Genomic DNA, 27710 nt, shown 5'->3' on the forward strand with positions numbered 1-27710 from the left:
GGTGTATTGTTTGCTGACATTGAAAAGGAAAGGGATACGCTATAATGTGTTAATAATTTCACACATAAGTCACTCTAGAATATAAGTCGCCCCTCCCGGCCAAACTATGAAAAAAATGTGACGTTATATATATATATATATATATATATATATATATATATATATATATATATATATATATATATATATATATATATATATATGTTCATGTTTCCAAATCAATCTGAATAACATGGTAAATATCCTTTTATTGTACAACACCCACCTGTATCAGTTATCAGTGTTGTAAAAAGGGAAATTACAGTTTCAATGTGCTTAAAGTAGCAAAATAATCTAATGCTGGATTTAATGTACAATAAATTTAATGATGTGTCATAACAGATTGCACAGCTTGACCTCAAATAGAACCCATCTTATATTGTGAGCTCTGCTTTTGCCTAATGTAATCCCAGGCCACAATTGTAGGATTGGCCATAGTCTTGTGAGAATATTTTTCCAATAATCCATTCAGGAAATTCAACCAAAAATCATTAATATAGGTTGAAAATGATCCTTTTAGATTTTATTGAAAAAAATAAAGTGTCATGCACACATTGTGTTAAAATCAATTTATCTTTCTAGTGGCCCAGATCTCTTTGGAACTGTCTGTATATCCTTGGGATCAGTCCTGCTGCGACAGTTGTAGACCACCCATTCAATAGAGTAACTATGAAGCATTGATGTTAAAGTGCAGCATTACATATTTTAATTGTTCTGTTAACTTCTTTCACGATTCTCAAACTTGAAATTACAAGAATGAAAAACTTCAGGTTTCTATTGTGCATATTGCATACTCTTCCTTTTAAGTGTCTTTTCTCATGTTTTCAGACCCAAAAAAACAATGAAATACATGCCAAAATTGCTTTGAATGGAATCTGCCCTGTCATAGTCTGCATTGCATTGCACATTGCATCTATTCCCATGTCACTCAGCCCAAAGCAGATTCTAATACTTGGTACTTTCAGTTCACACAGTTCCATCTCTTCATGTATTTTCAGAGTAAAAATGCTGAAAAATATATCTTGATGTTTCTGTATAATTATCTTGATCTAGATTTTGTACCTCTTAATTTTTGTGAATTTTATTATCCAAAAAAGTGACTTGAATAATAATGTCACTAACCAGTGATCCAGGCTGGTGTTAGCCCCTGACAGAGTATTTTAAGATTCTGAAAGAGGACTAACATTAGGAGAGTCCTGCCTGTTTGAGTGGATACCCTGGACTATACTCGGGTGGTGGAATGTGAGTGTGGGTGGGGAAGAGTGTTATTTTGTTGGCTGCTGTGAAAGGTATTGAAAGATTGGAGGGAAGTAAGCCGTCCAATAGTACTGGGGATCATGGTAATGGTGTTTGTTGTCATGAGAGGGATGTCATCTGGTGAGCGCCTCAAGGCCAGGGTATAGTCCGGTGGGCAGGTAGTCCTGAGCAGCACATCATGAGGATTCAGTGAATCACCCATCCGCCTGCAGCCTTGGTCCAGTTCTGAATGTTGCTTCATTTGAAGAGACATTATCTCCTCTTCCTGTGTATGAGCAAGGTTGTTGGTTGCACTCTGCTGAGGGCTGCAGCGCTTGTGGATGTCATGCCGGTGCTTGTCCTTCTTGTAGTAAAGAGCTGCAAAAGCCAGAATGTTGAGGAAGAGCAGAGATGCTCCCACAGCGATAGTCACCGACAACTCAGTGGAATAGTCACGCTGGTCCACCAGATGTGGTTGGTTGTGGATGTCCTGGGTCTCAGTTGGGAGGGGAGTTGGGTTGGGGTTCTTAGTCACTCGAACCTTTGGCTTTGGGGTGCGGTTGCTTGAGCCTGATGGAGAAATCTGAAGAAACCATACAACACATATGTCATTACATCAATTGGTTGTATAATGATAATTCTGTCCCCATCAAGGCAGGTGGTATTTGGGAAATGGACAACTTCCGAGCGACCAGACTATTTCAGGTGACCTTGGTCAAGTATTTTGTTTTTATTTAACTTTGTTTAATAGGCCCTAATTCCTCTAAAACAGGAAACTTCAAGTAGCAGACCATGCATCTTCCAGAAGCTCAAAACCCCTTCCTGTTATATAACAGACATTAGAGATATTGTTGTTTGGTTTTTATATTGCAAATACAGTGCAGGGTCTTTCCTGCATTCATATTGTGTGGCAGCCACCTCTAGCTAATTTTGTGCCAGCCAGAGTGATTGATATCTGTGAATACAGCGCAAAGCTCCAGCTGTGTTGATTGAGCGATTGATGTCTCTCCAAGGCAGCAACGTATTTTAACTGCAATTCCAGCATTCACCACTATGGAGGCCCTATATCAACAGCAGTGCACCGCAAAGACCAAAAGCAATTAAGAAGAAACAGTTGGAATCGGTTCTTAGACCCCCCTATTTGGTGCTATCGGAGTTCTCATTTTCGATTCCTCTTTCAGGTGTTGTGCCAAAGTACTCACCCCTGAAAACATTTTATCCCGTGGCTGCGGGAGCACGCATTGAGTGAAAGTGGCGTGACACTACTACGTTTGTTTGGAAGACATGCTGTCAGGTTTAGTCAACCTTGAGCATTTAATAAAACATCACACAAGGAAGGAAGACGAGAATTTAATTAACACTTTCAATCGCTAGGATAACGGACAGAGATGTGCTTTGTTACAAACCTCCTACCACTCTAAACACACTCTGTCGTGGCCTCTCTTTTTATTTACAAAAGGGTGGTTCCTGGTCACATAGACAGTTGCTCTAAGGGTTAAAAATAAAAATAAAAATGTAAATCACAGATAGGAATGCTTGCACTAACAATAACATAAACACAAATTGGTCAAACAGACCACTGCAGTTTGTTCCAGCTGCTCTCTTGAGATAAGGGTTCATGTGTCATGCTCTGCTTTCTTCACAGACAACTTCAATCTTAAGGCCCTGATACAACAAAACAATGTTAACCAACAGTGACAGACGCTTACCCCCTGTGGTGTCCAGCCGGCTGTTGGCACGTCACGCTGGCAAAACACACCGCAACGACAGACAGCGACGCTGACCATTAAAGTACCTTCTGCACATGCATAAGATGTAATAACCTTCCATACCATCGGTGGCGATAGTCACTATTTCTCATTGTTAGTTGGCCGGGGGCGGATTATAACAACGTAAACAATGGATTCAGCTGTATTCTTCGCTCACGATGAACTCCCACGCGATATAAACCCTCACGTTCTTGACACGGTATTGTGAAATACTTACATTGTCAACCCCCGCTCTTGCACTTGTAAGAAGATTAAGGCAACGAAGGTGTGCTCACTGTTTATCCGCATTTGTGACATCCCATTGGTGCTCCAAGTGCTGATTTGCTAGCTAACAGCCAATAAGAGTGACCAAATGTCACGACTGGCGACGCTGATTCAACATACGTAAACACCCCCAAGACGCTTACAGGCGGGTTACGACACTACGACGGTGGCCGCTACACCAATCAGACGGCGCTTAAAGAAGCCACGACGCTTCACAACCTCCGACGTCGGTTTGGTGTATGTGCGAGTAATTATTCATATAATAATTACAATCATTTGATAATCATACATTTGCTGCTCATGATGCTTTCATAAACTAATCGCAAGGAGGTCAGGAGAAGTCAAGATAACATTTGCTAATATGAAGGTGATCGCTGAAATTTCCTGCCACATTGTTGATTTCTCTACTCATGTCTTACCACACATGTATTGAGTAATTTTCCACCTATATACAGACACATAGACAGACAAGTACAAGACGTTTCAACTGCCCTTATGCTGACCCCATCCTTTAGAGTTGGAACGCCCATGTATGTAGGGATGTGAGAATGAAATGAAGGGAGATGGAGAGACTTTTTTAGAACGCCTGTAAGAATAGTATTGTACAGTTCTTCTCCGTTCTTCTTGCAAGCTTTAAAATTCAAAGAGAGTGTCTTCATCTCCTTATTTTGTGTGGTTTTCATAAATGTCTATCTGAGGAACCTGACATTTAAATTGGTCTTTCGAGCCGGATCTCAAGAGACCTGAGGCTTCCAGGAGCGGAGTCGAAATCCAGGTAAAGACCGTGGCCACGGCGCTTCAGACCCTTTCCAGGACTGGGTCTCGGCTCTCCGTCTGAGAACTGAGGGTTGATGGGATACCGAAGGAGTGAAGACAATTCTGGTGAGTAGGATACTCACAGATAGGCTTGGTTTGAGTGTGTCGCACTTATGAGACAGAAGTAACCTGTAAAGCCATGAAACAAACCTCGAGAATACTAGTCACTATTGAGTAGACCGAGTAATCTTTAAACAGGGGAAAGGGCAACGGGCCTTGTACCCGTAAAAAGGAGTGAATGTGCAAAAGTGTGAGTGGAGGTTGACTGCCTCATTCTGAACAGGATTTTGGAGTGGCAACTGTCTGAGGAAGCAGAGGCAAGAATTCTCCGCCACTTTTGGTAGAAGCTTGAGAATTACCTCAGACAGAAAGTAATTGCCACACTGTTAAAGGGAAAAGTCAGTACAGTCACTCTAGGTGAACCACTGACTCCAATATGGGCGCAACAAACAGTAAAAATATTCGTTTAAAGGATCCAAAACAGGGATTAACATGCAAAGATTGGCGTCAAGGTTTGTCTATAAGATGAAAGATCCGGAAACAAACTTGGTGTTGTATAAAATAGAAGAAATTCATAAATGCTTTGAACATTACTATAGCAAGTTGTACTCCCAGGTTTTTGACTGTAATGATTCCCAAATCGATGAGTTTCTAAGTGGCTTAATTTTACCTCAAGTTGGAGAAGAACAGAATAACTACAAGAGAAGTAAATATAGCAATTTCTAAATTTAAAAATACTAAAAGTCCCAGGGCCGGTGGTTTTATTTCAGGATGGTATTAAGTTTTTAGAAAAACTTTGACACCATTTTTACACCGAAACTTTAATTGAATATTGAAAGAGGGAGCAATTCCTGATTCTTGGAGAGAAGCGCTAATATCTGTAATTGCAAAGGGGGCTAAAGATAAAATAATTTGTTCGAATTATAGACCAATAAGTGTGCTCAATGTCGACTATAGACTGTTCACAGCAATTTTAGCACGGCATATGGTAAACATTTGACCAGAAATTATTAGTTTAGATCAAACGGCATTTATAAAACATAGGCAAACCAATGATAATATTCGTCATACTTTGCACATTATGAAACATATTGAGGACAGGAAATTGGAGGCTCTAATGTTAGGAATGGATACAGAAAAAGCATTTGATTCTGTGAGGTGGGATTTTTTATACAAAGAAATGAAGAGGTTTAACTTTCACGAAAGATGTATAAAAAGCATTCAGACTTTAAATACTAATCCTATAACAAGGATCAAGATGAATGGAAGTTTGTCTAAAGTCATTAAACTTGAGAGAGGTTCCAGACAGGGATGTTTGGTAAGCCCCCTACTGTTTGCGATTTTTCTAGAGCCATTAAGCCATGGATAAAACAAAATGACGGCATCAAAGGTATTGATATGGCAGGGACGCAGCAGAAGATAGCAATGTTTGCAGACAATATCTTGATTTATCTGGAGAACCCTAACTCATGTTTGCCCACATTGATGAATTCTTTCGAAGAATTTGGTAAGCTTTCGGGGTATAAAGTTAATGTACAAAAGACCCAAGTCATGACGTTTAATTATGATCCAAACCAATACATAAGACAGAGGTACAATATTGATTGGATAAGGAAATCTATGAAGTACTTGGGTATTAATTTACCAAAAGATCTTGGAAAACTAAAGTCAGCAAATTATGATTTAATAATTTCTAAGATAAAAAACGACTTGGGTAAATGGAACATAATACCATATTTGAGTTTGGCCTCGAGAGTGGATGTTATTAAGATGAACGTTTTACCCCGACTGTTATGCCTTTTTCATAATCTTCCAATATAAATATCAAGTTAAGAATTTAAAGTGTGGACCAAAATGATATCTGGATTTATATGGCAAGGGGCTAGACCAAGAATGAAATACAATAAACATTGCAATTAGCAAAAACGCGAGGAGGTCTAGTGCTACCCTGTTTGAAAAGTTACTTTTAGCCAACGCAACTGAGAATTTTGTTGAGCCTGTGTATTCCTGATTACTCTGCAAAATGGAAAGAAATAGAAGTAGGAGTACTACAGCCACCCTTCACCCCCCCCCAAGCCCCCCTCTCCAAATTCGGGCTATTATATTTGATGAAAACCTAAATTCCTTCTACAAACGAAAAGTGAATCCATGGCTAGGGATATCGGTAACAAGATGGATAGAGATTATTAAAAAATATAATCTATCAAGCTATCGTAGGTTCTTGAGATGGATTTCTTATGATATTGATTTTACACCCAACAAGATGGATACCATGTACAGATTATGGGAAAACCGTCCAAAGATGCACTGGGAGGTTATAAACACTCATGCTGTTGTGAGTTTTCAAGAGTTAAAAGACAAATATAATTTGCATAATCAGGATTTTTACAGATATCTGCAGTTATCCCACTATCTGAGGAAAGAAATTAGTAGGGTGAACTTAGATTTTTCATGGCCTCCTATTATATCAATTATGATAGAGGCGTATGGAACACAGATACAGAAAGCAGTTTTGAAACTGTATAATATTCTAGAGGATTTAAAAACACACAGCATGGAATATGTGAAAGAAAGATTGGAGAGAGAAGCGAATATAGAGCTGATTGCTAAGGTTTGGAAAAAAATAAATAAAGGCCAGTGGAAAATTACGAACTCAAATTTCTGGAGGGAGTACGGCTGGAAAAATACTATACGGTACTTTGCAACACCTGCGCAGAGAAAATATGGAGAAACCAAATGGTAGAGGTCTTGTGGTGAGAGTGGATCACTTCCATGGTTTCTGGGGATGCCCCTTGATAAGTCAATACTGGAGAGATGTAAATAAGGTTATTAAAGTGATTATGAAAACAAAGATTCCAAATACATTCGAAATTATGTATTTAGGGAACCAAGACACTCTGAATTTAAGTAAAAGTGAAGACTATACAATGATGAGGATCATGTTATTGGCAGCTAAAAAAGGAATAACCAGAAGATGGCGAAATAATCGGGCACCTGAGGTGGATGAATGGATAGATGTGATGCTGGGGATTTATAACATGGAGAAGAAGACTGCATTTCTTAGATTGGAAGTGGATAAATTTAATAAGATCTGGAAACGATGGTTGTCATATGTTAGACAATATAGATCAGATTTTGTTTAGGATGTACCTAAAATGTTTTGTTAGGGGGAAAAGACTACTTACCAACCTGGTTTAAAGCTACTCAATTTGTTTATTTTTTTATTTTTATTTTGTTTAACTATTCTTTATCCTGCTTTGATTGAGTTTACTACTTGGTTACTTAGTTGGTTCATGTTAAAAAATGTTATTGTCAATAGGTATTACAGACCGGGGTGGTGGTCCCCCTTTTTAAGAAGGGGGACCGGAGGGTGTGCTCCAATTACAGAGGGATCACACTCCTCAGCCTCCCCGGCAAGGTCTATTCAGGGGTGCTGGAGAGGAGGGTCCGTCGGAAGGTCGAATCCCGGATTCAGGAGGAGCAATGTGGTTTTCGTCCTGGCCGTGGAACAGTGGACCAGCTCTACACCCTCAGCAGGGTCCTCGAGGGTGCATGGGAGTTTGCCCAACCGGTCTACATGTGTTTTGTGGACTTGGAGAAGGCGTTCGACCGTGTCCCTCGGGGAGTTCTGTGGGGGGTGCTTCGGGAGTACGGGGTACCGAGCCCCCTGATAAGGGCTGTCCGGTCCCTGTACCACCGATGCCAGAGTTTGGTCCAAATTGCCGGCAGTAAGTCGGATTCGTTTCCTGTGGGCGTTGGACTCCGCCAAGGCTGCCCTTTGTCACCGATTCTGTTCATAACCTTTATGGACAGAATTTCTAGGCGCAGCCGAGGTGTCGAGGGGGTCCGGTTTGGTGGCCTCAGTATTGCATCTCTGCTTTTTGCAGATGATGTAGTACTGTTGGCTTCTTCAAGCCGCGATCTCCAACTCTCGCTGGAGCGGTTCGCAGCCGAGTGTGAAACGGTCGGAATGAAGATCAGCACCTCCAAATCTGAGACCATGGTCCTCAGTCGGAAAAGGGTGGCGTGCCCTCTCCAGGTCGGGGATGAGATTCTGCCCCAAGTGGAGGAGTTCAAGTATCTTGGGGTCTTGTTCACGAGTGAGGGTAAGATGGAACGGGAGATCGACAGGCGGATCGGTGCAGCGTCTGCTGTGATGCGGACCCTGTATCGGTCTGTCGTGGTGAAGAAGGAGCTTAGCCGAAAGGCGAAGCTCTCAATTTACCGGTCGATCTACGTTCCTACTCTCACCTATGGTCATGAGCTGTGGGTCATGACCGAAAGAACAAGATCTCGGATACAAGCGGCCGAAATGGGTTTCCTTCGCAGGGTGTCTGGGCTCTCCCTTAGAGATAGGGTGAGAAGTTCGGCCATCCGGGAGGGACTCAGAGTCGAGCCGCTGCTCCTCCGCATCGAGAGGAGCCAGTTGAGGTGGCTCGGGCATCTGATTAGGATGCCTCCTGGACGCCTCCCTGGTGAGGTGTTCCGGGCATGTCCCACCGGCAGGAGACCCCGAGGACGACCCAGAACACGCTGGAGAGACTATGTCTCCCGGCTTGCCTGGGAACGCCTTGGGATCCTTCCGGAAGAGCTGGAGGATGTTGCTGGGGAGAGGGAAGTCTGGGCTTCCCTGCTGAAGCTGCTGCCTCCGCGACCCGACTTCGGATAAGCGGGAGATAATGGATGGATGGATGGATGGATGGATGGATGGATGGTATTACAGTGAACAAATGTAAAGGCCTGGTAATTAAGGGGAATGATGGGCAAATGGTTGTTGAGTGGGGGCATTGTATAGATTATTTTGTTAGTCCTTGTGTACTGTATGACTGTAAAAGACAATAAAATATAAATTTAAAAAAAAGATCATTTAATCACTGATGGCTCCATTAAAAATAAAGATGTTTTTTTTGATGGCCAAAAAAAATGACATACAAAGATTGGACATTTGTAGAGAGTTAATATTCTTCAAAAATAAAACACCTACATCTATGGATAACAAAATACAACTTTTCTGGCCATCCTAAAAAATAAATGAATAAATACATTAAAAATAATCAACCTGCAGGATAAAATTAAGGCAAGGTGTAAATATGAAAAAAATAAAAAAATAAATAACATGCATAAAGATGGTTACGTGTATACTGAGGTTTGGATGATAGTAGCCCAAATGGGAAAAAAAAAAAAAAAAAAAGGAATTTGAAGACTACAGAATTAGGATAACAGCATGTTTCAAAGCAAATAGTGGCATTCCTGAGGATAATGCATGCTTTTTCATCTGATGCTATAAAACAGTGGGTAGACAAACATTGTGTTGATAAAGCCACTGGTAGTCTTGAGCAATATGTAAATCAGGCACTGCATGCAGAAAGAGTGCTGCAAAGTAAAAAAAAGAAGGCGGATGCTTTTGCATTAGAAAAAGGTAATATGATTGGCAAGGTAATATGATTGGCAAAAAACGTGGCGCCAACACTAGTGAAGTAACTGGTGCTGCGATTAAAAAAGGTCACATATCACGTGACCACTTCCCAACAGTCTGCATCACATGAGGAAAATTTAGTGACAGAAGAAAATGTAGAATTAAATCTGCAAGAAATATTTGCCATTGATGTAATGAAACCAAAAATTGAGCTAATGGCACATGGCGAATCGAAAATCGAAAATATGACAAAGGAGTTTGTAGACTGCATGCAGAGAGGACATTCCTGGGTCCAGTTTATCTGGAGCAAATGTGTTTGTCAGAACGGCTCTTTGTGTTTCCTGTAACAAAACCTGTGTGGATAAGAGATCCACTAGGTCAAACTTGCAGATTACCTGTGCTAATGGTGCCAGACTGTCCTCTAAATTTAGTGGGAAGTGATGGCCTGTTATTACTAGGTTTAGCATTGATTGATTAGCATTGGGCGACTGGTTAGCACGTCCGCCTCACAGTTCAGAGGTCGTGGGTTCGATCCTGGCTCCCGCCTCCCTGTCTGGAATTTGCATGTTCTCCCCGTGCCTGCGTGGGTTTTCTCCGGGTACTCCGGTTTCCTCCCACATTCCAAAAACATGCATGGTAAGTTGATTGGACACTCTAAATTGCCCCTAGGTGTGATTGTGAAAGCGGATGTTTGTCTCAGTGTGCCCTGCGATTGGCTGGCAATCAATTCAGGGTGTCCCCCACCTGCTGCCCAAAGACAGCTGGGATAGGCTCCAGCACGCCCCGCGACCCTTGTGAGGATAAGCTGTATTGATAATGGATGGATGGATGGATGATTAGCATTGATGGAAGAATTACAGCAAAATCTACTGAATGCCATAATGGGTCACACACCAGCATTTTATTATTATACAGTGGATGTGTCAAACAAACCCCCATCAACTGTGTGTGACGTATTATTGGAAAAGGGCCTGAAAATGATTGGACAACAGCAAAATGGATAATGATGTGCTATATGTAACAAATGGTATAAACAAACTCAAGGCCCTGACAAAAAATATGAGTCCAAAGTAACTCAAGCCACTCTGGCAAAAATCACTATTGACTATCTGTATTCAGTTGGCATTGCAACAGCAACAGCAGGAGTGAAATTGACAGAAAAACTCCAGATACTTTACAGGGAGTGATTTGTTCCTCTCTGTTTAAAGGTTTTGACCAACAGTGAAACCACGTGGGAGCATTTGTTCAAACGAAATGCAACTGATTGGCACATTATAAAAGAAGGGTTAGGAAAAAAGCTCCCACATCCTTAGGTTGGGGATTGGTTCAAGGTTTACAGGCTGTTAATGCAGCAGTCTTACAACATACACCATGTGTGCCTGATCCACATACACTATTAAATAATCTAAGTCCGAATGCTGTGTTTTCACAGTGGTTTACATTAGCAATGCATTCTTCTCTGCCCCTGTGGCAGAGGACAGTCAATTTTGGTTTGCATTTACATTTAAAGGAAAAAAGTACTTTCACCCAATTATTGCAGGGATATTCTGAAAGCCCAAATACTTACTCTCAAGTAATGACGGCCAGCATGGCCAAATTTAACCCTCCGGCGGGAAGTCAAATCATAGTGTATGTGGATGATGTACTGGTGGTGTCTGATTTGGATACTTGCAGAAAAGGCACTGTTGCATTACTGAAATATTTGGCCAGCGAGTGCCATAGGGTTAGCAAAAATAAATTGCAATTGTGGAAACAGTAAGTGAAATATTTAGGCCACAATTTGAGCAAGGGAGGCAGAACAATTTTAGAGGATAGAAAATTGGCTATTTTGCAAGCACACAAACTGCGAACAAAGGAGTAAATGATGTACTTACAAATTACTGTAGAGGATGGATTCCTAATTATGCGGAAATCTGAGCTCCTCTATCTAAAATAATGTTCCAAAAGGATCTAAAAATGTCATCATTGTTGAATTGGACAACGGAAGCTGAGAATGCTTTCTGTGAAATTAAGCAGATGCTGGTATCAAGTACCACGATAGCTCTGCTGGACTATTCAAAGCTGTTTATACCAATGGTTGATTGTAAAGGAGAATTTATGACATATGTCGTCTCGCAAAAATATGGAGAAAAGTTATGACCATTGTCTTACTTTTCTTCAAGACTTGACAGTGTGGCTTGTGCACTTCCTCATTGATGTGAGGGCTGTGATTGCATCACCACTCGCTGTGGAGTGCAGTTCCTCAATTGTAATGTTTCAGCCGTTGACCTTAAAAGTTCCCCGTGCCGTGGCGGCTTTGCTCCTGCAGACAAATATGATGTTTTATCTCCAGCTAGACATTTGTCTTGCATGGCGATATTGTTGTCGCAACCACACCACACTTTGGAGAGATGCACGGTTTTGGATCCAGCCACACTGTTGCCACTTCTGAGGATGGTGATCGATACGATTGTCAGAAATTGGCAGACCAAACAACAAAATGTAGTTTGGATTTGAAAAACCAACCTCTACAAACATGAATTGTCCTCTTTGTGGATGGTTCATCAAAGAAAAATTGTTTTGGTAAAACACAAACAGGCTTCGCGGTCATCTCACAGACAGCCGTGTTAAAAGCGGAACCACTCCCTTCCCATTTTTCAGCTCAGGCAGCTGAGCTGGTTGCATTACCAGAGGCATGCAAGTAAATGAAAGGAAAAGTGGTTACAATTTATATTGACAATCAGTATGCCTTTTGTACGTGTTATGTATTTGCGCAATCTTGGAAAAATAGAGGTATGATAACGTCCACGGGAAAACCTGTCACACATGCTGAAATTTTGACAAACTTATTGAATGCTGTTCAGTTACCTCATCAGATTGCCATATGCACAGCACAACAGGCAATGACGACATCACATTAGGTAATGCGTTTGCAGACAACAGCGAAAGAAGCAGCTACCGGGCCCTTTTTGGGTACTGCTGGGTGTAAGCTACAAGACAACATTTTACAATATGACACTCAGCGTGATATGCAACAACAAAGCCCAGTCCGAGAGCAGACAATGTGGCAAAATAAAGGAGCTACATTGGAAAATGGGGTTTATGTTAGAACAGATAACAAGCCTATCCTGCCAAAAAATCTTTTCAAGTGGGCAGTGGTGTTGAGTCATGGGAATTCTCATGGGCGGATGCTGTCCATCGTACAAAGGCATTATACGACTTATTTTCAAAAGAAACTTTTTGTAAGGCTTGTTTGACCCGAGCTCGACATAATCCGCAAGGAAATTTGCGTCCGAAGCGCGGTCAGTTTCCTCAAGCTACATATCCATTCCAGAGAATACATATGGATTTCATTGAATTTAACAAAAGTGAAGGAAAACATTATTGTTTAGTCATCATTGATGCCTTTTCAAAACGGGTAGAAATATTCCCGGCTAAGCAACCTGATGCGATGACAGTAGCTAAAGCATTATGTAAAGGCATTATACCACGCTACGGCGTCCCTGAAACCATATATAGTGATAACGGAACACATTTTGTTGATAGAATAATTGAAAAAATAGAGCATATATTCCATATTAATTCAAAACACCATTGCTCTTATCATTCACAAAGTGCAGGATTGGTGGAAAAAATGAATGGAACAATTAAGTACCGACTGAAAAAATGCATGGAAGAAACACATAGGCCGTGGACACAATGTGTAGACCTGGTCAAGTTTTACATCAATATTACAAGTACCGTAGATCTCACGCCATTTGAAACATTGTTTGGTAGGCCATAGTACACAGTGGGAGTTGGATAATGAAGCCAACCTCGCCAATCACATGCGGGAATCCTTGGAAAAAAGAGATGAATTGAAAGTGCCCGAAGACAAATGTGCTTCTTACCAACAGGTTCATCTGGTTGTTCCAGGCAACTGGGTACTGATCCGAAGCGACAAAAGGAAGCATTGGCACTTTCCAAAGTGGGAAGGCCCTTTGTAAGTATTACGAACCACGCCAACCGCCGTAAAAATTGCTGAAAGGAAAACGTGGATACATCCCACCCATTGGAAGAAGGTCATCGCGACTGAGTTACCAACCAAAGGGAAAGTCTGACATAAGGTGGGTGCAGGTTTATAGTATCTGAAAACACCAGACGGTCAGTGAAGTATTTCAAGACACCCTACTGTCGGATGGCGTGCGCCACGTTAGGTGAAATGATGGTACAAAATAAGACGTTATCTTCCAAACCGCTTATCCTATATAGGGTCGCGGGTAGTTGCTGGAGCCTATCCCAGCCGTCAATGGGCGAAGGCAGACTACACCCCGAACTGGTCGCCAGCCAGTTGCAGGGCACACATAGACACTGTCACTGAGCGGGAATCGATCCCACGCTGCCCGCACACAACTCAGGCGTGTGCACCACTACACTATCAGCGGACACAAAATAAGACGTTATGGGCTAAACCCTAGGAAGGAAAGGAATTACAATTGGCTTGGAACTGCAATTCCAAATTTGGACACCAGGGGTCGCCAGAGCAGGCCAGGCCTTAAGCATAATACACTTTATATACCAAGTCAAGTTCAATGCAGCACTTATGGATACGAATGTAATATTGAAGTTGTCAAGATTACATTACCAATGACAATGACAAATTGATGAAAAGCATGTTATGATACAAATGCCTTTGACTGAGATTAAGTTTTATTCTTAAAACAATACAGTATGATTACTGTGTTGGGTCTTTTTTTTTGAACAACCCTTTTCAATGAACAATTGTTGTAAATCATTAGCAACGTGAATGTTTATCTTACTTAGAATAGATATTGCTTGTAACAGCGATTAGGGATAATTAGCCCATGTGTATTATCACTCTCAGAAATATCACATGTGTAAAGAAAATGTAACTAATGTCAAAACATTTTGTCTACATGAGAGGTGACTGTTACAATGGTTGTGTTAACATTATTTTATTATGTTTTATTGCTTAAGCATGAGAAGTGAAATGTATTTTGTCAAAAGTCTAACTTAGTGAACTATTGAATAAGAACAAAATGTCCTTAGTTGCGAGGCCTTAACGGGAAAAAGATGGTCAGCAACTCAAAAGGGGAACAACACCCTTTCTCGACAATGATGCTATGATTTCTCGGAAAGCAGAACAAGAAACAGATTGTCAGCAGTTCGAGAAGAACTACGTCTTTTCTCGGCAGTAGAAGTACATGTTGCCATGGGTTTTGCAAAACATTGAGTAAATAGATGCTTCTCGAAGCAACAGCTCTTTCTCAACCAAAAGGTGTGTGGTGCAGAAGTGTGTGTAAGACGTCTTCAACGGAGGAAGAAAAACTTAAGTCTTTTTTCCACTTTGCAACTTTTGCTCAGCAGAAATGACTTCTTGTTTTTGGACATCTCTAAATTATGATAATGATAAGGTAATTCTCTGGAAGAGACATACTATCGCGCAGATAGATTGAGCCAGTCGAGCGTCTTTAATTCTTCGTTTTACCAAAATTATCTTGTCAATAATTAGACTTTGTGTAGACTGATCACCTTGAAGTTCACCGACATTAGACTTAGTATTTAATCGCATTCAACCATTACTGTTCATTACAATTTTACTTTCTATCAAAGATTGTAACTGTTTGATGACTTAATCTTGTTGGGACTTTTTCTGTAATAATTCCAACGTGTGATTTATCTGATTACTGATTGTATTCCACGTAAAGCTGGAATGATTATTGATTGATAATCATTGTTTGAATTATTACTATTTTCATTAAATCTCTTAAATTTGATCTCTTTGTCATTTTTATGAAATCATAATTATTTCTATCCACTCAACCTTCTTATGTGAAAGTACAGTTACCCCCTTACCACCAGGGCGTAGTATCATTATTGAGAACTAATAGTTACTCCGGCTTAATTAATTAACGAATCCGAGGGGTCCTTACAAGGATACCTAAACCTTCCTAGGTCAATAACAAATGCAATTGATTCAAGCGATAGATCTGCGGTTTCAAAGTCTGGGTTGGTAACATACTATAGGTATCCTAGAAATATGAACTTCTCAACTTGCACTCGAAACGATGTTGTCCCTGAAAAGGAGACTATTGTTTTCCTCCCCATTAATAACATTACGACTTTTGTCATACCATGGTCTCAGATTACTTTGACAAATTTCGGTCTTGAGTCTTATGGTAAGGCTCATGTGTACAACACACAAAGTTATGGTCGGTCATATGTTTGGTACTTATTGGCTAGGTTTAGAGTATGGTCTGCTGTAGTAGCGGAAAGGGACTGGACTGATTCGACTACTGACCGTTGTGCAAAAATTCTTCGCCTTTATATCAAGTTAACTCATTTCATCATGGGTATTCAATTGACTATAAATACCACTAATTGGAGTTGCACCAATGATAAAGATGGCAATGACCCTTGTATTACGTTGTATTTAAGCCCATACATCCATGGGCCGAAGCCTTACCAGGCTATTACTGTTTGCGTGTCTTATGTTCTGGCTGACTCCTTAAAAGCTGTTCAAGTCCCTGTGAATCGAACTTCTGGAATCTTGATGAAGTTGAGAAATTTTCTGTTGATGACAATCTTGACAGTCACTGATGTTTTGCAAGTAGGTAACAATTTGCTTTTGTTAACGGAGACTGCAGCGCAAGCTGCTAATTTTAGTTGTGTTACATGTATGGGTCCTAGACCCTTGTTGAGGGTCATTCCAGCATACATTCTACGAGAATGTCTCCTCGAGGTTATGACTAAGTTTACTCCAAACATTGTTTGCTCATCTTGGAACTGTTTATCCTATAACCAAACCGACAAAGGACAAGCCTATTTTTTCCACTGATATTGCAGTTAATTTTACTTGTGTTAACCTCACAGGAACTACTAATAAAGTGGGAGTACTACATTCTACATGGTGTAGGACTGTTGTGAACCAGACGGTGGCACTACTGCCACGCAGCGAGTGTGGTGGTGGTGTGGTGGTAACAAGCTATATAACCGCATTGCGCTCGACATGCTCCTGGCTGAAAGAGGTGGTGTTTGCGCAATGTTTGGTGACCAGTGTTGTACGTTCATTCCTAACAACACAGCCCCGGTTGGGTCACTCACCAGGGCCATTGAAGGCCTGCGCACCCCGAACCAAAGGATGAAGGAGCACTCGGGCGTGTCCACCTCTGCCTGGGTCGAGTGGTGGGAAAAGATGTTTGGCAAATATAAGCATGTGGTCTTCTCTATCTTGGTTTCTATAACTGTGGTTGCAGTTATTATTATGTTGTGTGGATGTTGTTGTATTCCCTACTTTTGCGCACTGGTTCTCCGTCTCGTCTTGTCTGCTATCGCCCCTACAAACTCTAAAATTCATTAAATTTACCCTCTGCTCTATGGCACGATGCTGATGGTGGGACGCTGATCGTACTGATGACGAGGAAGGTTGATTATGTAACGGCCATTGGTAATCTTTTCCTTGAGCCCCCACATGTCTACGAGAATAATTATGATTTCTAAATAGCCTCCATATGCCTATGGGCGCGTTTACGATTCCGGTTTCGATTACGGTTACGGCTACGACTATGAGATCCTGCTTTTAGTGCCGTATTTAGGATTCAATGGAATAAAGCCTTTGGGAGCAATGGCTATGGGGCAAATGAAGGATTTTCAGGGGGAAATATGGGAGCAATCATTCATATAATAATTACAATCATTTGATAATCATACATTTGCTGCTCATGATGCTTTCATAAACTAATCGAAAGGAGGTCAGGAGAAGTCAAGATAACATTTGCTAATATGAAGGTGATTGCTGAAATTTCCTGCCACATTGTTGATTTCTCTACTCATGTCTTACCACACATGTCATGTCATCTTCCAAACCGCTTATCCTATATAGGGTCGCGGGGAGTTGCTGGAGCCTATCCCAGCCGTCAATGGGCGAAGGCAGACTACACCCCGAACTGGTCGCCAGCCAGTCGCAGGGCACACATAGACACTGTCACTGAGCGGGAATCGATCCCACGCTGCCCGCACACAACTCAGGCGTGTGTACCACTACACTATCAGCGGACCTTACCACACATATATTGAGTAATTTTCCACCTACATACAGACACATAGACAGACAAGTACAAGACGTTTCAACTGCCCTTATGCTGACCCCATCCTTTAGAGTTGGAACGCCCATGTATGTAGGGATGTGAGAATGAAATGAAGGGAGATGGAGAGACTTTTTTAGAACGCCTGTAAGAATTGTATTGTACAGTTCTTCTCCGTTCTCCTTGCAAGCTTTAAAATTCAAAGAGTGTCTTCATCTCCTTATTTTGTGTGTTTTTCATAAATGTCTATCTGAGGAACCTGACATTTAAATTGGTCCTTCGAGCTTTCCGGGTTTATTTTCTGTGGTTTTCAGAAATGTCTATCTGATGAACCTGACAGTGTATCAGGGCCTTTACATGACACAAACTAGTTTATACTGTTGAATAAATGCTTTGCAACACCATAAGAGTAAATATGGGATAACTTATGTAGAATTATTCTAACATTCCCCTCCTGCTTATCACATATTTGCTCAAATTCTCATATCACCTTACATAAATCACTTCTGTAATTTTCAACTGTAGGATCATTTTTATTTAAAAAAATAAAAAACATTTACAATCAGAGGATATCTTATTCATAGTCGCCTGAATCTGCAAACAAATCAGGCAGGTAATAATGTACGTCATCATCATCATTACTGTCATTATCTTTGTTAACATAATTTTGACTTTGGTGAGCAATCAGTGCAATGTCTTATGCTTCTTTCAGTTTCTGGTTTCTTCTTGTGCCAGAAAGCAACCATCTTTCTATCTTTTGAGAGAGAGAGGTTACCAACACTTCACCTCTGTATTTGCAACTAACAATGTTCTTTCCCTGTGCTTGACCTAATGTGTGCGTGTGTTGCACAATGCTGTTGTGTCAGTTATCTCTCCTGCTCTTTCAGGAAAGGCAAGGGAAGGACACCCCACTTTGGTTCAGATCGTGTCTCACCCTCCCATCGCTGTAGGAGGGAACTTGGATAGTCAATCACTCCCTGTTCGATGGTCAGGCCCTGCAACTTCACAGCTTCTAAATAGCTAGGAGTGTCCTAAGTTCCCTTCTTCACTGACACTGAGATGGATAGGCACTATAGGACTTTGAAGACCACTTCAGAAGTAAAATAAATGACATAAGATCCAGTTTTAGCCCGTCAAAACACAAGTTTTAATAAACCTGGACAATCATATTTACATGAGGAAACACTGGAAAGTTTTGCCCTGGTTGATGCAAGGACACTTGGTCGAGTTTTCTCCCCGGTAAATCCTACAACCTGCCTTTTGGATCTAATTCCCACATTTCTTTTTAAGAGATTTTATGGATTCTTTGAGGAATTTTAAATATAGTCAATTGTTCTCTTCAGACGGGCGTTTTCCCCAGTGCCTTTATAACGGCGGTGGTGAAGCGCCTTAGATGAAGAGCAATTCTGACCCCAGTGTAAACGCCTAATTTGCAATTCCATATTTTAAATGCTAGATGTCGACATGAATCATTTGACTACTATACACTTGCCAGCTCGGACAATCCTGTACAAAGTTTATAAGCATAGAACCTAGTAAAATAAACCATATACCCTTACAATTATTCGTTTGATGCCTATGCAAGTGTTTTTCTCTTATTCCCCTAGTTACGTAAGGTAATTAGTCCCCAGTGACATAAGCACAGAAGTGCTACAGGTCTAGTCTACATGTTGAGATAGAAACAGTAAATGTTGCTTAGAAACTGCTTTGTGTGTCAGATAACCCATGTGCATTTGCTCTCAAAGGATGCCACATGTGATGTGAAAGGAAGTAAACGAGAACCAACCTGTTGTCTACATAGGAGAGAATGTGGCAATAAGAATTGTATCTATATCCATTATATCGCTTACTTGGATATACAATATTAAGTATTCAGATTGTTTTATAAAATCATCCATCCATCCATTATCTATACCGCTTATCCTCACAAGGGCATGCTGGAATTAAGTAATTCTTAATTCTGTTACTCATTAAGAATAATTAAATGACTGAGAATCGGATTGGCTATACAAATCTAAAGGCAGTTAGCAACCTAGGCGAATTCCTCTCGACACCGGCTAGAAAACGCTCCTGTCCCCTCGCGCATTCGCGTTAGAACGAGCGAGGGTTAAGTGGAAAGTAAGTCCCGTTGAATGGCGTAGTCGGTCAGGATTTTTCCCGATAATCCTGCGGATAAGCGGAATCTGTCAAGTTATTAAGGTTTTTCTCCTGTATGGCGAAGGAAAAAATTTACGCGAATTGATGCCCCGCCCCCGTCATATAATTTATCAAAAACAAAAAAAAATGTCCCAGTTATTGTCCCAGGTCTTAAGAAAATATATCCGAAGTTCGGCTAACGCCTTTGGGACATGGGTGCAAAAGTATGCACCCTGTAAATGTCCAAAAATGGTCCAAAACTGGACATTCAAAAATTCATTGCTCACTTACTGTACACTGTAGACTATGGCTATAATGGACTATTTTGTACGTCTTGAGGAGTGCCTGCCAATTTTCGTAGGCCTAGGTCAAACGGGCTGGAATTCTATTTTGTTTTCCTTCTCCAGGTGGCGCTATAGAGCCATTTTGTTTTCATCGTTTATGACGACTTTGAAAATTTGAAAAGACTTTGAAATATTGCAATTTTCGCCAGGCCCTATAAATGTGTGACATTTGGTGAGTATTTGTGCATGTTTAGGGACCCAAAAATGAGATACAACATTAGAATAATAATAATAACTAGAGCTGCAGCAGATATAAAGAGACCTCGTTGATGACTTTCGTTGATGTAGGTGAAGCGTGCAACCAGGTCCACTTTTTATACATTTTCTAGGGGGCGGTAGCAAACCATCTTTTGCACAATTTAATAATTAATTATTAGTTAATTTACCAAGCCTTCTATGTGTGGAAAGTTTCATGAGTTATCATGCATGTTTACATTCTCAAAATCAGCATTGTGTTATTGGCAAACTGGGTGTTACCATGGCAACAGCTTTTTGTGAAAAATCTCAAACTTGGTGTTTTAACATCATTAAGGCCTATAAACACTCTTCTGAGAAAATAGGAATGAGATCTGGCTAACCGGCCAGGAGAGAAACATGAAAGAATAAAACATGTACTTCATTTAGACAGTGGGTGGCGCTCCCACGACGATGAAAAGTTAGTTCATAGATGTCTTCAGGTGAGATGTCTTCATGTGTAGACTCTCATCAAATGTGTGAAATTTTGACAAGTTATTATCATGTGGATCACATTACAGCTGCTTTTAAAGTAAGATGATGAATTGTATTGTAAATTCTAGGGGGTGCTAGCGAGCCATTTTTTAAACAAGTACGACGCATTTCACCAGGCCTGATGTGTGTGCAAAGTTTTGTGAGATTTCATGCATGTTTAGACCGTCAAAATCAGAGTAGTTTTATTTGCGAACTGCTCGTTGCTATAGTGACATGGCTTTTAACAAAAAATCACAAATATCGTAATTTAACATCAGGAAGGTCTACAGAGTATTCCGAGCAATTCTGAGGTCGACCTGGTTAAACTGCGAGGAGAAAAAGATCAAAGAATAAAACATGTACTTCCTTTAGCCAGTAGGTGGCGCTACCACTTCGATGAAAATAAGTTCAGAGGTGTCTTCAGGCTTCGACTTTTATCAAATGTTAGTAGGTTTTTAGAAGAAATTATCATGTGGATCAAGTTCCAGCAGCTTTGTAATCAGAGCAAATTCATACTTTAAAGTTAATTCAAAGTAGCAGACTTCCTGTTTGATTTAGCATATGGCTCCAAGAGACTTTTTTGTAGGCCTTGGACTTTTACATATACCACCAATTTTTTGTAGATCTCGAAGAAACGTACAACCGGGGCTGGATTTTTAAAAAATTCTAGGGGACGCTTGTGAGCCATTTTTTACAAATTGCCCAAAAAAGATATATATATTAATGATTTCGCCAGGCCTGATGTAGTTGCGCGAGATTTCGTGCATGTTCAGACGTTCAAAATGAGCGGGTTTTTTTTTTTGCGAACTGCGTGTGGCAATGGCTACAGCTTTTCACGAAAAATCAAATTTTGTACGCTAATATTAGAAAGGCCTAAACACTCTTCCGAGCAAAGATGAGGTGGACCCGGTTAACCTGCTATTATAAAAAATTGTGTTTCCTTCACCCACTAGGTGGCGCTACCACTATGATGAAAAATAAGTTCATAGATGTCTTCAGCCCTTGGCTATCATCAAATATGAAAAATTTCGAGAAGATTGGATGATCTGAGTCAAGTTAAAACAGCATTAATTGTCACGTCAAATCAGATTTTGCGGCACCATCAAGGCCACGCCCTTGGTCAAAAAGTCACAATATTCGGTGTAGAGCAAGATGAATTTCTTGAGGCTTTTCTGACAAATTTTCACTCTGATTCGTTCAGCGGGCTCTGTGCAATAAATAGAAATGTAAAAAAATGACACTTTTGGTCACCACTAGATGGCGCTATATATATATATATATATATATATATATATATATATATATATATATATATATATATATATATATATATGTATGTATATATATATATAACAGAATATTATCATAGAGATGTCTTCAGGTCGTGGGTCTTTACGTACAGATGTACGTTTGGGATTTTTTGGAGCATGTGCAGGGGGGTTATTAAGGAGTTTCTCCTGTATGGTGAATAAAAAAATGTACGCCCCGCCCCGTCATATAGTTTATTGAAAACTCAAAAAAATGTTCCCAGTTGTTGCCCCAGGTCTCTAGATGATATGGCCGAAGTTTGAAATCAATCGGATGAATCCTCCAAGACATGAGTCCAAAAGTATGCACCCTATAAATGTGCAAAAATGGTCCAAAATTGGACATACCAAAATTCAGAGCTCACTTCTTGCACACTTTAGACTATGGCTGCAATTTTTGACCATCTCGTGGTGCTACACTTTCCTGCCAATTTTCGCAGGCCTAGGCCAAACGGGCCGGGATTGGTTTTTATTTTCCCACTCTAGGTGGTGTTACAGAGCCATTTTGTTTGCGACGTTTACGGCGACTTTAAAATATCAAATTTTTCGCCAGGCCTGATGAGACTGCCAAGTTTGACGAGTTTTCATGCATGTTTAGGGGGTCAAAAATATGATAAAATGCGGGGAAATATAATAATAACTAGGGCCCTTGCAGCCCTGGCAACGTTGTGGTACCGGCACGTTGGGATGCTCGCACATCGGAACTGAATAATCGAAATTATCATGTGGATCAAGATACAGCATTTTTTGTAGTCAGAGTGAATCCAAACTTTAAAGTAAATTCAAAATGGCAGACTTCCTCTAAGATTTAGGATATGGCTCCAAGAGGCTTTTTTGTAGGTCTCTTCCTGTTTCATATACTACCCAATTTTCGTAGATGTAGATGAAGCGTACAAACTTTTAAAAAATATGCTAGGGGGTAGTAGCGACCCATCTTTTAAAGATGAACAATTGTATAATTTATTATTAATTAATTTACCAGGCCTTCTATGTGTGCAAAGTTTCATGAGTTTTCATGCATGTTTACATTCTCAAAATCAGCATTGTTGTATTGGCAAACTGGGCATTACCATGGCAACAGCTTTTTGCGAAAAATGTCAAACTTCGTGTTTTAATATCATGAAGGCCTAACCACTCTTCCAAGTAAATATGAAGGAGATGTGGCGAACCTGCCACGAGAAAAACATCAAAGAAGAAAACATGTACTTCATTTACCAGAAGGTGGCGCTCCAACTACAATGAAAAGTTAGTTCGTAGATGTCTTCCGCCCTTGGCTATCATCAAATATGAAAAATTTCGACTGGTATTGCTATGGGGGGAGGGGTACAACAAAATAGCTCTTTTTGCAGACGATGTATTATTATAAATATCGAGCCCAGACACATCCTTTCTTGCACTCATGTCAACCCTTAAAGTTCATGGGCATTTTTCAGGGTATAGAATTAACACTCGAAAACCCAGAAGACGGTCACTTATCACTCCTACCTACAGTGCCCTAAGAGTGGTCAGTTGTACACCAAGCTTTTAGCTAATATCCCACATCAAGGTGTGAACAGGCGCTTTTGTTGTGGAAACAAGGCAATTACTGGCACACGGAGGAGGTGGGGGCTTACGCCAGCCCATTTGGAGTAAAGTTTAGTTGCCTTTGTCTTTGAATGAGTTACTACATGAATTGCCACTGAGAAACTTGTATGAAATCAACACGTCTTTTCTGTTCTTGTTTATATTTATTGATTAGCTAAAATAGTGTTTAACTGTCTGACAGATACAGTATATACAAAGAAATTGAATTTTAAGTCAATCCAATCACAATTTTGTTTCGTTTTAGGAATACACCAAAATCAAAATTGCAAATACAGAATCCTATCAATTATACAAAATATACTACATGTACAAAATAATTGTACAATATATGTAAAACACAATGTTCAGCAGAGAGGTATTGCTCTCATAGATGTGTGATGATGGCCTGGATGGCCTGCCTTAGTCTATGTGCATGCTCTTTTTGATGTTGGAGGTGTTCATTTGGTGTAGTCTGGTTTTGCTTTCCTGATACCAGGTACAGGTAGGCTCTCACCCTTCTCAGATTGGATTCATCCCCAGCTCTGATGGTGACATCTGGCCTTGCATCTCAAAACAATTGTACAAGTGTGCTCACTTCTTTTTGTCGAGAGAGGGCTCTATATCTGCAAAGCTATTTGCAGATATGTTTGCAATGCTTTTCGAGCCCTGACAAAACTCAACATTTTCTAGGATGGAAGCACACACCGTTCGATGAGATATGCCCTTTAGGCTACTCAATTATGGCTAACACTGACTAAAGCCATGTCATTTTTTGCTTTTCTTTTCTTCAACTTATTTTTATTATTTTTGCCAAGCTATGTGTTTGTGAACAAAAAAGTCTAAAGACAGGTAAGATAATTTTATTTAGGCTAGTCAATGTTGGCTTTCCCCAACACCCAGTGGAGGTCTGTTGGCTTCTGTTCAGTTGTTTGCAATAAGCACACCTTTTATACAAAGCACCATAACGCCATTCATTTGCATCTCAACACAATTGCACAAGTGTGCTAACTTGTTTTTGACGACTAATGGTTCTATGCAATAGCTGCTTTTGTACTTGTTTGCAAGAAGTACATTTTTTTATACAAAGCACCATAACATCCGCTGTTTGCATCTCAGAACAATTGTACAAGTGTGCTAACTTGTTCTTGCCGGCTAAGGGCTGCAACAGCTGCATAGCAATTTGCAGATATGTTTGCAAAGCTTTTCGAGCCCTGATGAAGCCCAACATTTTCTAAGATGCAAGCACATGCCGTTCAATAAGATATGCCCTTTGGGCGGGCTACTCAATCACGGCTACCGCTAACTAAAAAAGTTCAATCAAATATTCATTCATTCATTATCCATACCGCTTATCCTCACAAGGGTCGCGGGCGTGCTGGAGCCTATCCCAGCTGTCTTTGGGCAGTAGGCGGGGGACACCCTGAATTGGTTGCCAGCCAATCGCAGGGCACACAGAGACAAACATCCGCACTCACAATCACACCTAGGGGCAATTTAGACAGTCCAATCAACTTACCATGCATGTTTTTGGAATGTGGGAGGAAACCGGAGTACCCGGAGGAAACCCACGCAAGCACGGGGAGAACATGCAAACTCCACAGAGGGAGGCCGGAGCCAGGATAGAACCCACGACCTCTGGACTGTGAGGCGGACGTGCTAACCACCGACCACCAATCAAATATTGTAGTTTACTATTATTGGGCCAGATAAAAAAAATAAAAAATAAAAACAAGTACAACTAGACGTGTGGACATGGATAAAGTAATTTTGGGGTTTTCATTTTTGCTTTTTTCATTTTTTTGGGGGTTGGTTTTAACTTTGAATTTCTTCACCTTATTTGTGTTATTTTTTGCCAAGTTGTGCTATGTGGTTGTGAGCAACAAAGTCAAAAGACTGGTATATGACAATTTGAGATGTGGTCTTTAGACTACTCAATCATGGCTACCGCTGACAAAAATGCTCAACGGAGTGTTGTAGTTATCTATTTTTGCACTAGATTTAAAAAAAATAAATAAAGATGTGTGGACATGGCTGAAGTCATGTTTAGCTTTTCGTTTCTTCAACTTATTTTTATTATTTTTGCCAAGCTATGTGTTTGTGAACAACAAAGTCTAAAGATAGGTAAGACAACTTTATTTAGGCTAGTCAATGTTGGCTTTCCCCAAAACCCAGTAGAGGTCTGTTGGCTTCTGTTCAGCCCGTGGAGTGGTGATGCTTTTTATCTGGGTCACATCATAAATGCACTTGGTGTTTAGGAGGTCACAGTGTTTGTGTATTTATTATTGTGTATGTGGTTATGAAAGATCTAAATCTATATGACAAAACATTCTAACAGTAATTGTATTATTATTATTATTATTATTATTATTGTGGTTATTTTTGCTGCCTGCTTTTATTGTAGTTATTATTGCTGCATACTTGAACATTTCAAAATCTGTTGAATCAAACCAGTTTTGAGGCACAGTGGAGGTCCTCTCAGGCCAAACGGTCTGCTTCAAAACTGGTTTGGCAACATTCTCACTCTGTCTGCATGTTTGTATTGGCATAAAATGATGATGTCTGACATCCTAATGTGGGGTATGGGGCAGGCTTTGGGTGTCTTCAGAGTAGAGCTGGGGTGCTGTTGAGTTGGAAAATGTACATGTTGAAGTTTTGGTAGGACGGTCTTAAGATAAGTATGATTAAAATCTCCAGTGAGGATGATGAAGCAATCAGGGTCTGAGTAACTTACATGAAATGAAGACATTTTTTTCTTTTTGTCGATATTGATGAACTAGAAGAGTGTGTGACTGACCAGTGGTTGAAAACACCTAATGAATCAGATAAGATAAATTGTTTCTTTCATTTTTAAACAAAATGACACACTTGGAGCTCTTGATTGGAAAAAAAACAGAATAAGACCTGCAACATACTGTACCTGAGTGCTTTTGGCAACTGTTGAATGTGCCAACGGAGATATGGTCTATAGGCTACTCAATCATGGCTACCACTGACAAAATTAAGTGATGTAGTGTTCTATTGTTGTCATGTCATGTCATCTCCCACACCGCTTATCCTCTACAGGGGAGGTGCTGGAGCCTATCCCAGCAGACAATGGGCGAAAGGCAGACTACACCCTGAACTGGTCACCAACCAGTAGCAGGCACACAAAGACACTGTCACTGATTGGGAACCAATGTGCCACTCATCAGTGACTTACTATTATTGTGGCAAATTAAAAAAAAAAAGATACAAGAGGTGTCGACACGGTTGAAGTCATTTTTAGCTTTTTGTTTCTTCAAATTTTTTTTTTGCCAGGCTGTATTTGTGAACAACAAAGTCCATCCATCCATCCATCCATCCATTATCTCCCGCTTATCCGAAGTCGGGTCGCGGAGGCAGCAGTTTCAGCAGGGAAGCCCAGACTTCCCTCTCTCCAGCAACATCCTCCAGCTCTTCCGGAAGGATCCCAAGGCGTTCCCAGGCAAGCCGGGAGACAGAGTCTCTCCAGCGTGTTCTGGGTCGTCCTCGGGGTCTCCTGCCGGTGGGACATGCCCGGAACACCTCACCAGGGAGGCGTCCAGGAGGCATCCTAATCAGATGCCCGAGCCACCTCAACTGGCTCCTCTCGACGCGGAGGAGCAGCGGCTCGACTCTGAGTCCCTCCCGGATGGCCGAACTTCTCACCCTATCTCTAAGGGAGAGCCCGGACACCCTGCGAAGGAAACCCATTTCGGCCGCTTGTATCCGAGATCTTGTTCTTTCGGTCATGACCCACAGCTCATGACCATAGGTGAGAGTAGGAACGTAGATCGACCGGTAAATTGAGAGCTTCGCCTTTCGGCTAAGCTCCTTCTTCACCATGACAGACCGATACAGGGTCCGCATCACAGCAGACGCTGCACCGATCCGCCTGTTGATCTCCCGTTCCATCTTACCCTCACTCGTGAACAAGACCCCAAGATACTTGAACTCCTCCACTTGGGGCAGAATCCCATCCCCGACCCGGAGAGGGCACGCCACCCTTTTCCGACTGAGGACCATGGTCTCAGATTTGGAGGTGCTGATCT

The 27710-nt window shown here is 40.9% G+C and overlaps 1 protein-coding gene across 9 annotated transcripts in view; it reads right to left on the bottom strand.

The window, feature by feature from the left end:
- Positions 1 to 534: 534 nt before the first annotated feature.
- nlgn1 (neuroligin 1) overlaps positions 535 to 27710 on the bottom strand; it is a 282639-nt gene continuing 255463 nt past the window's right edge. For all 9 annotated transcript variants that reach the window (XM_086048405.1, XM_086048403.1, XM_086048412.1 and 6 more), the window contains one exon: positions 535 to 1858. In XM_086048405.1, coding sequence (XP_085904531.1) covers positions 1262 to 1858 — 597 coding nt within the window. In that variant the 3' untranslated portion in view covers positions 535 to 1261. The remainder of the gene's footprint in view (positions 1859 to 27710) is intronic.

Source organism: Filicampus tigris, chromosome 12, assembly GCF_054856515.1.
Source record: "Filicampus tigris isolate MCC_2025a chromosome 12, RoL_Ftig_1.0, whole genome shotgun sequence".
In the NCBI taxonomy this organism is placed as follows: domain Eukaryota; kingdom Metazoa; phylum Chordata; class Actinopteri; order Syngnathiformes; family Syngnathidae; genus Filicampus; species Filicampus tigris.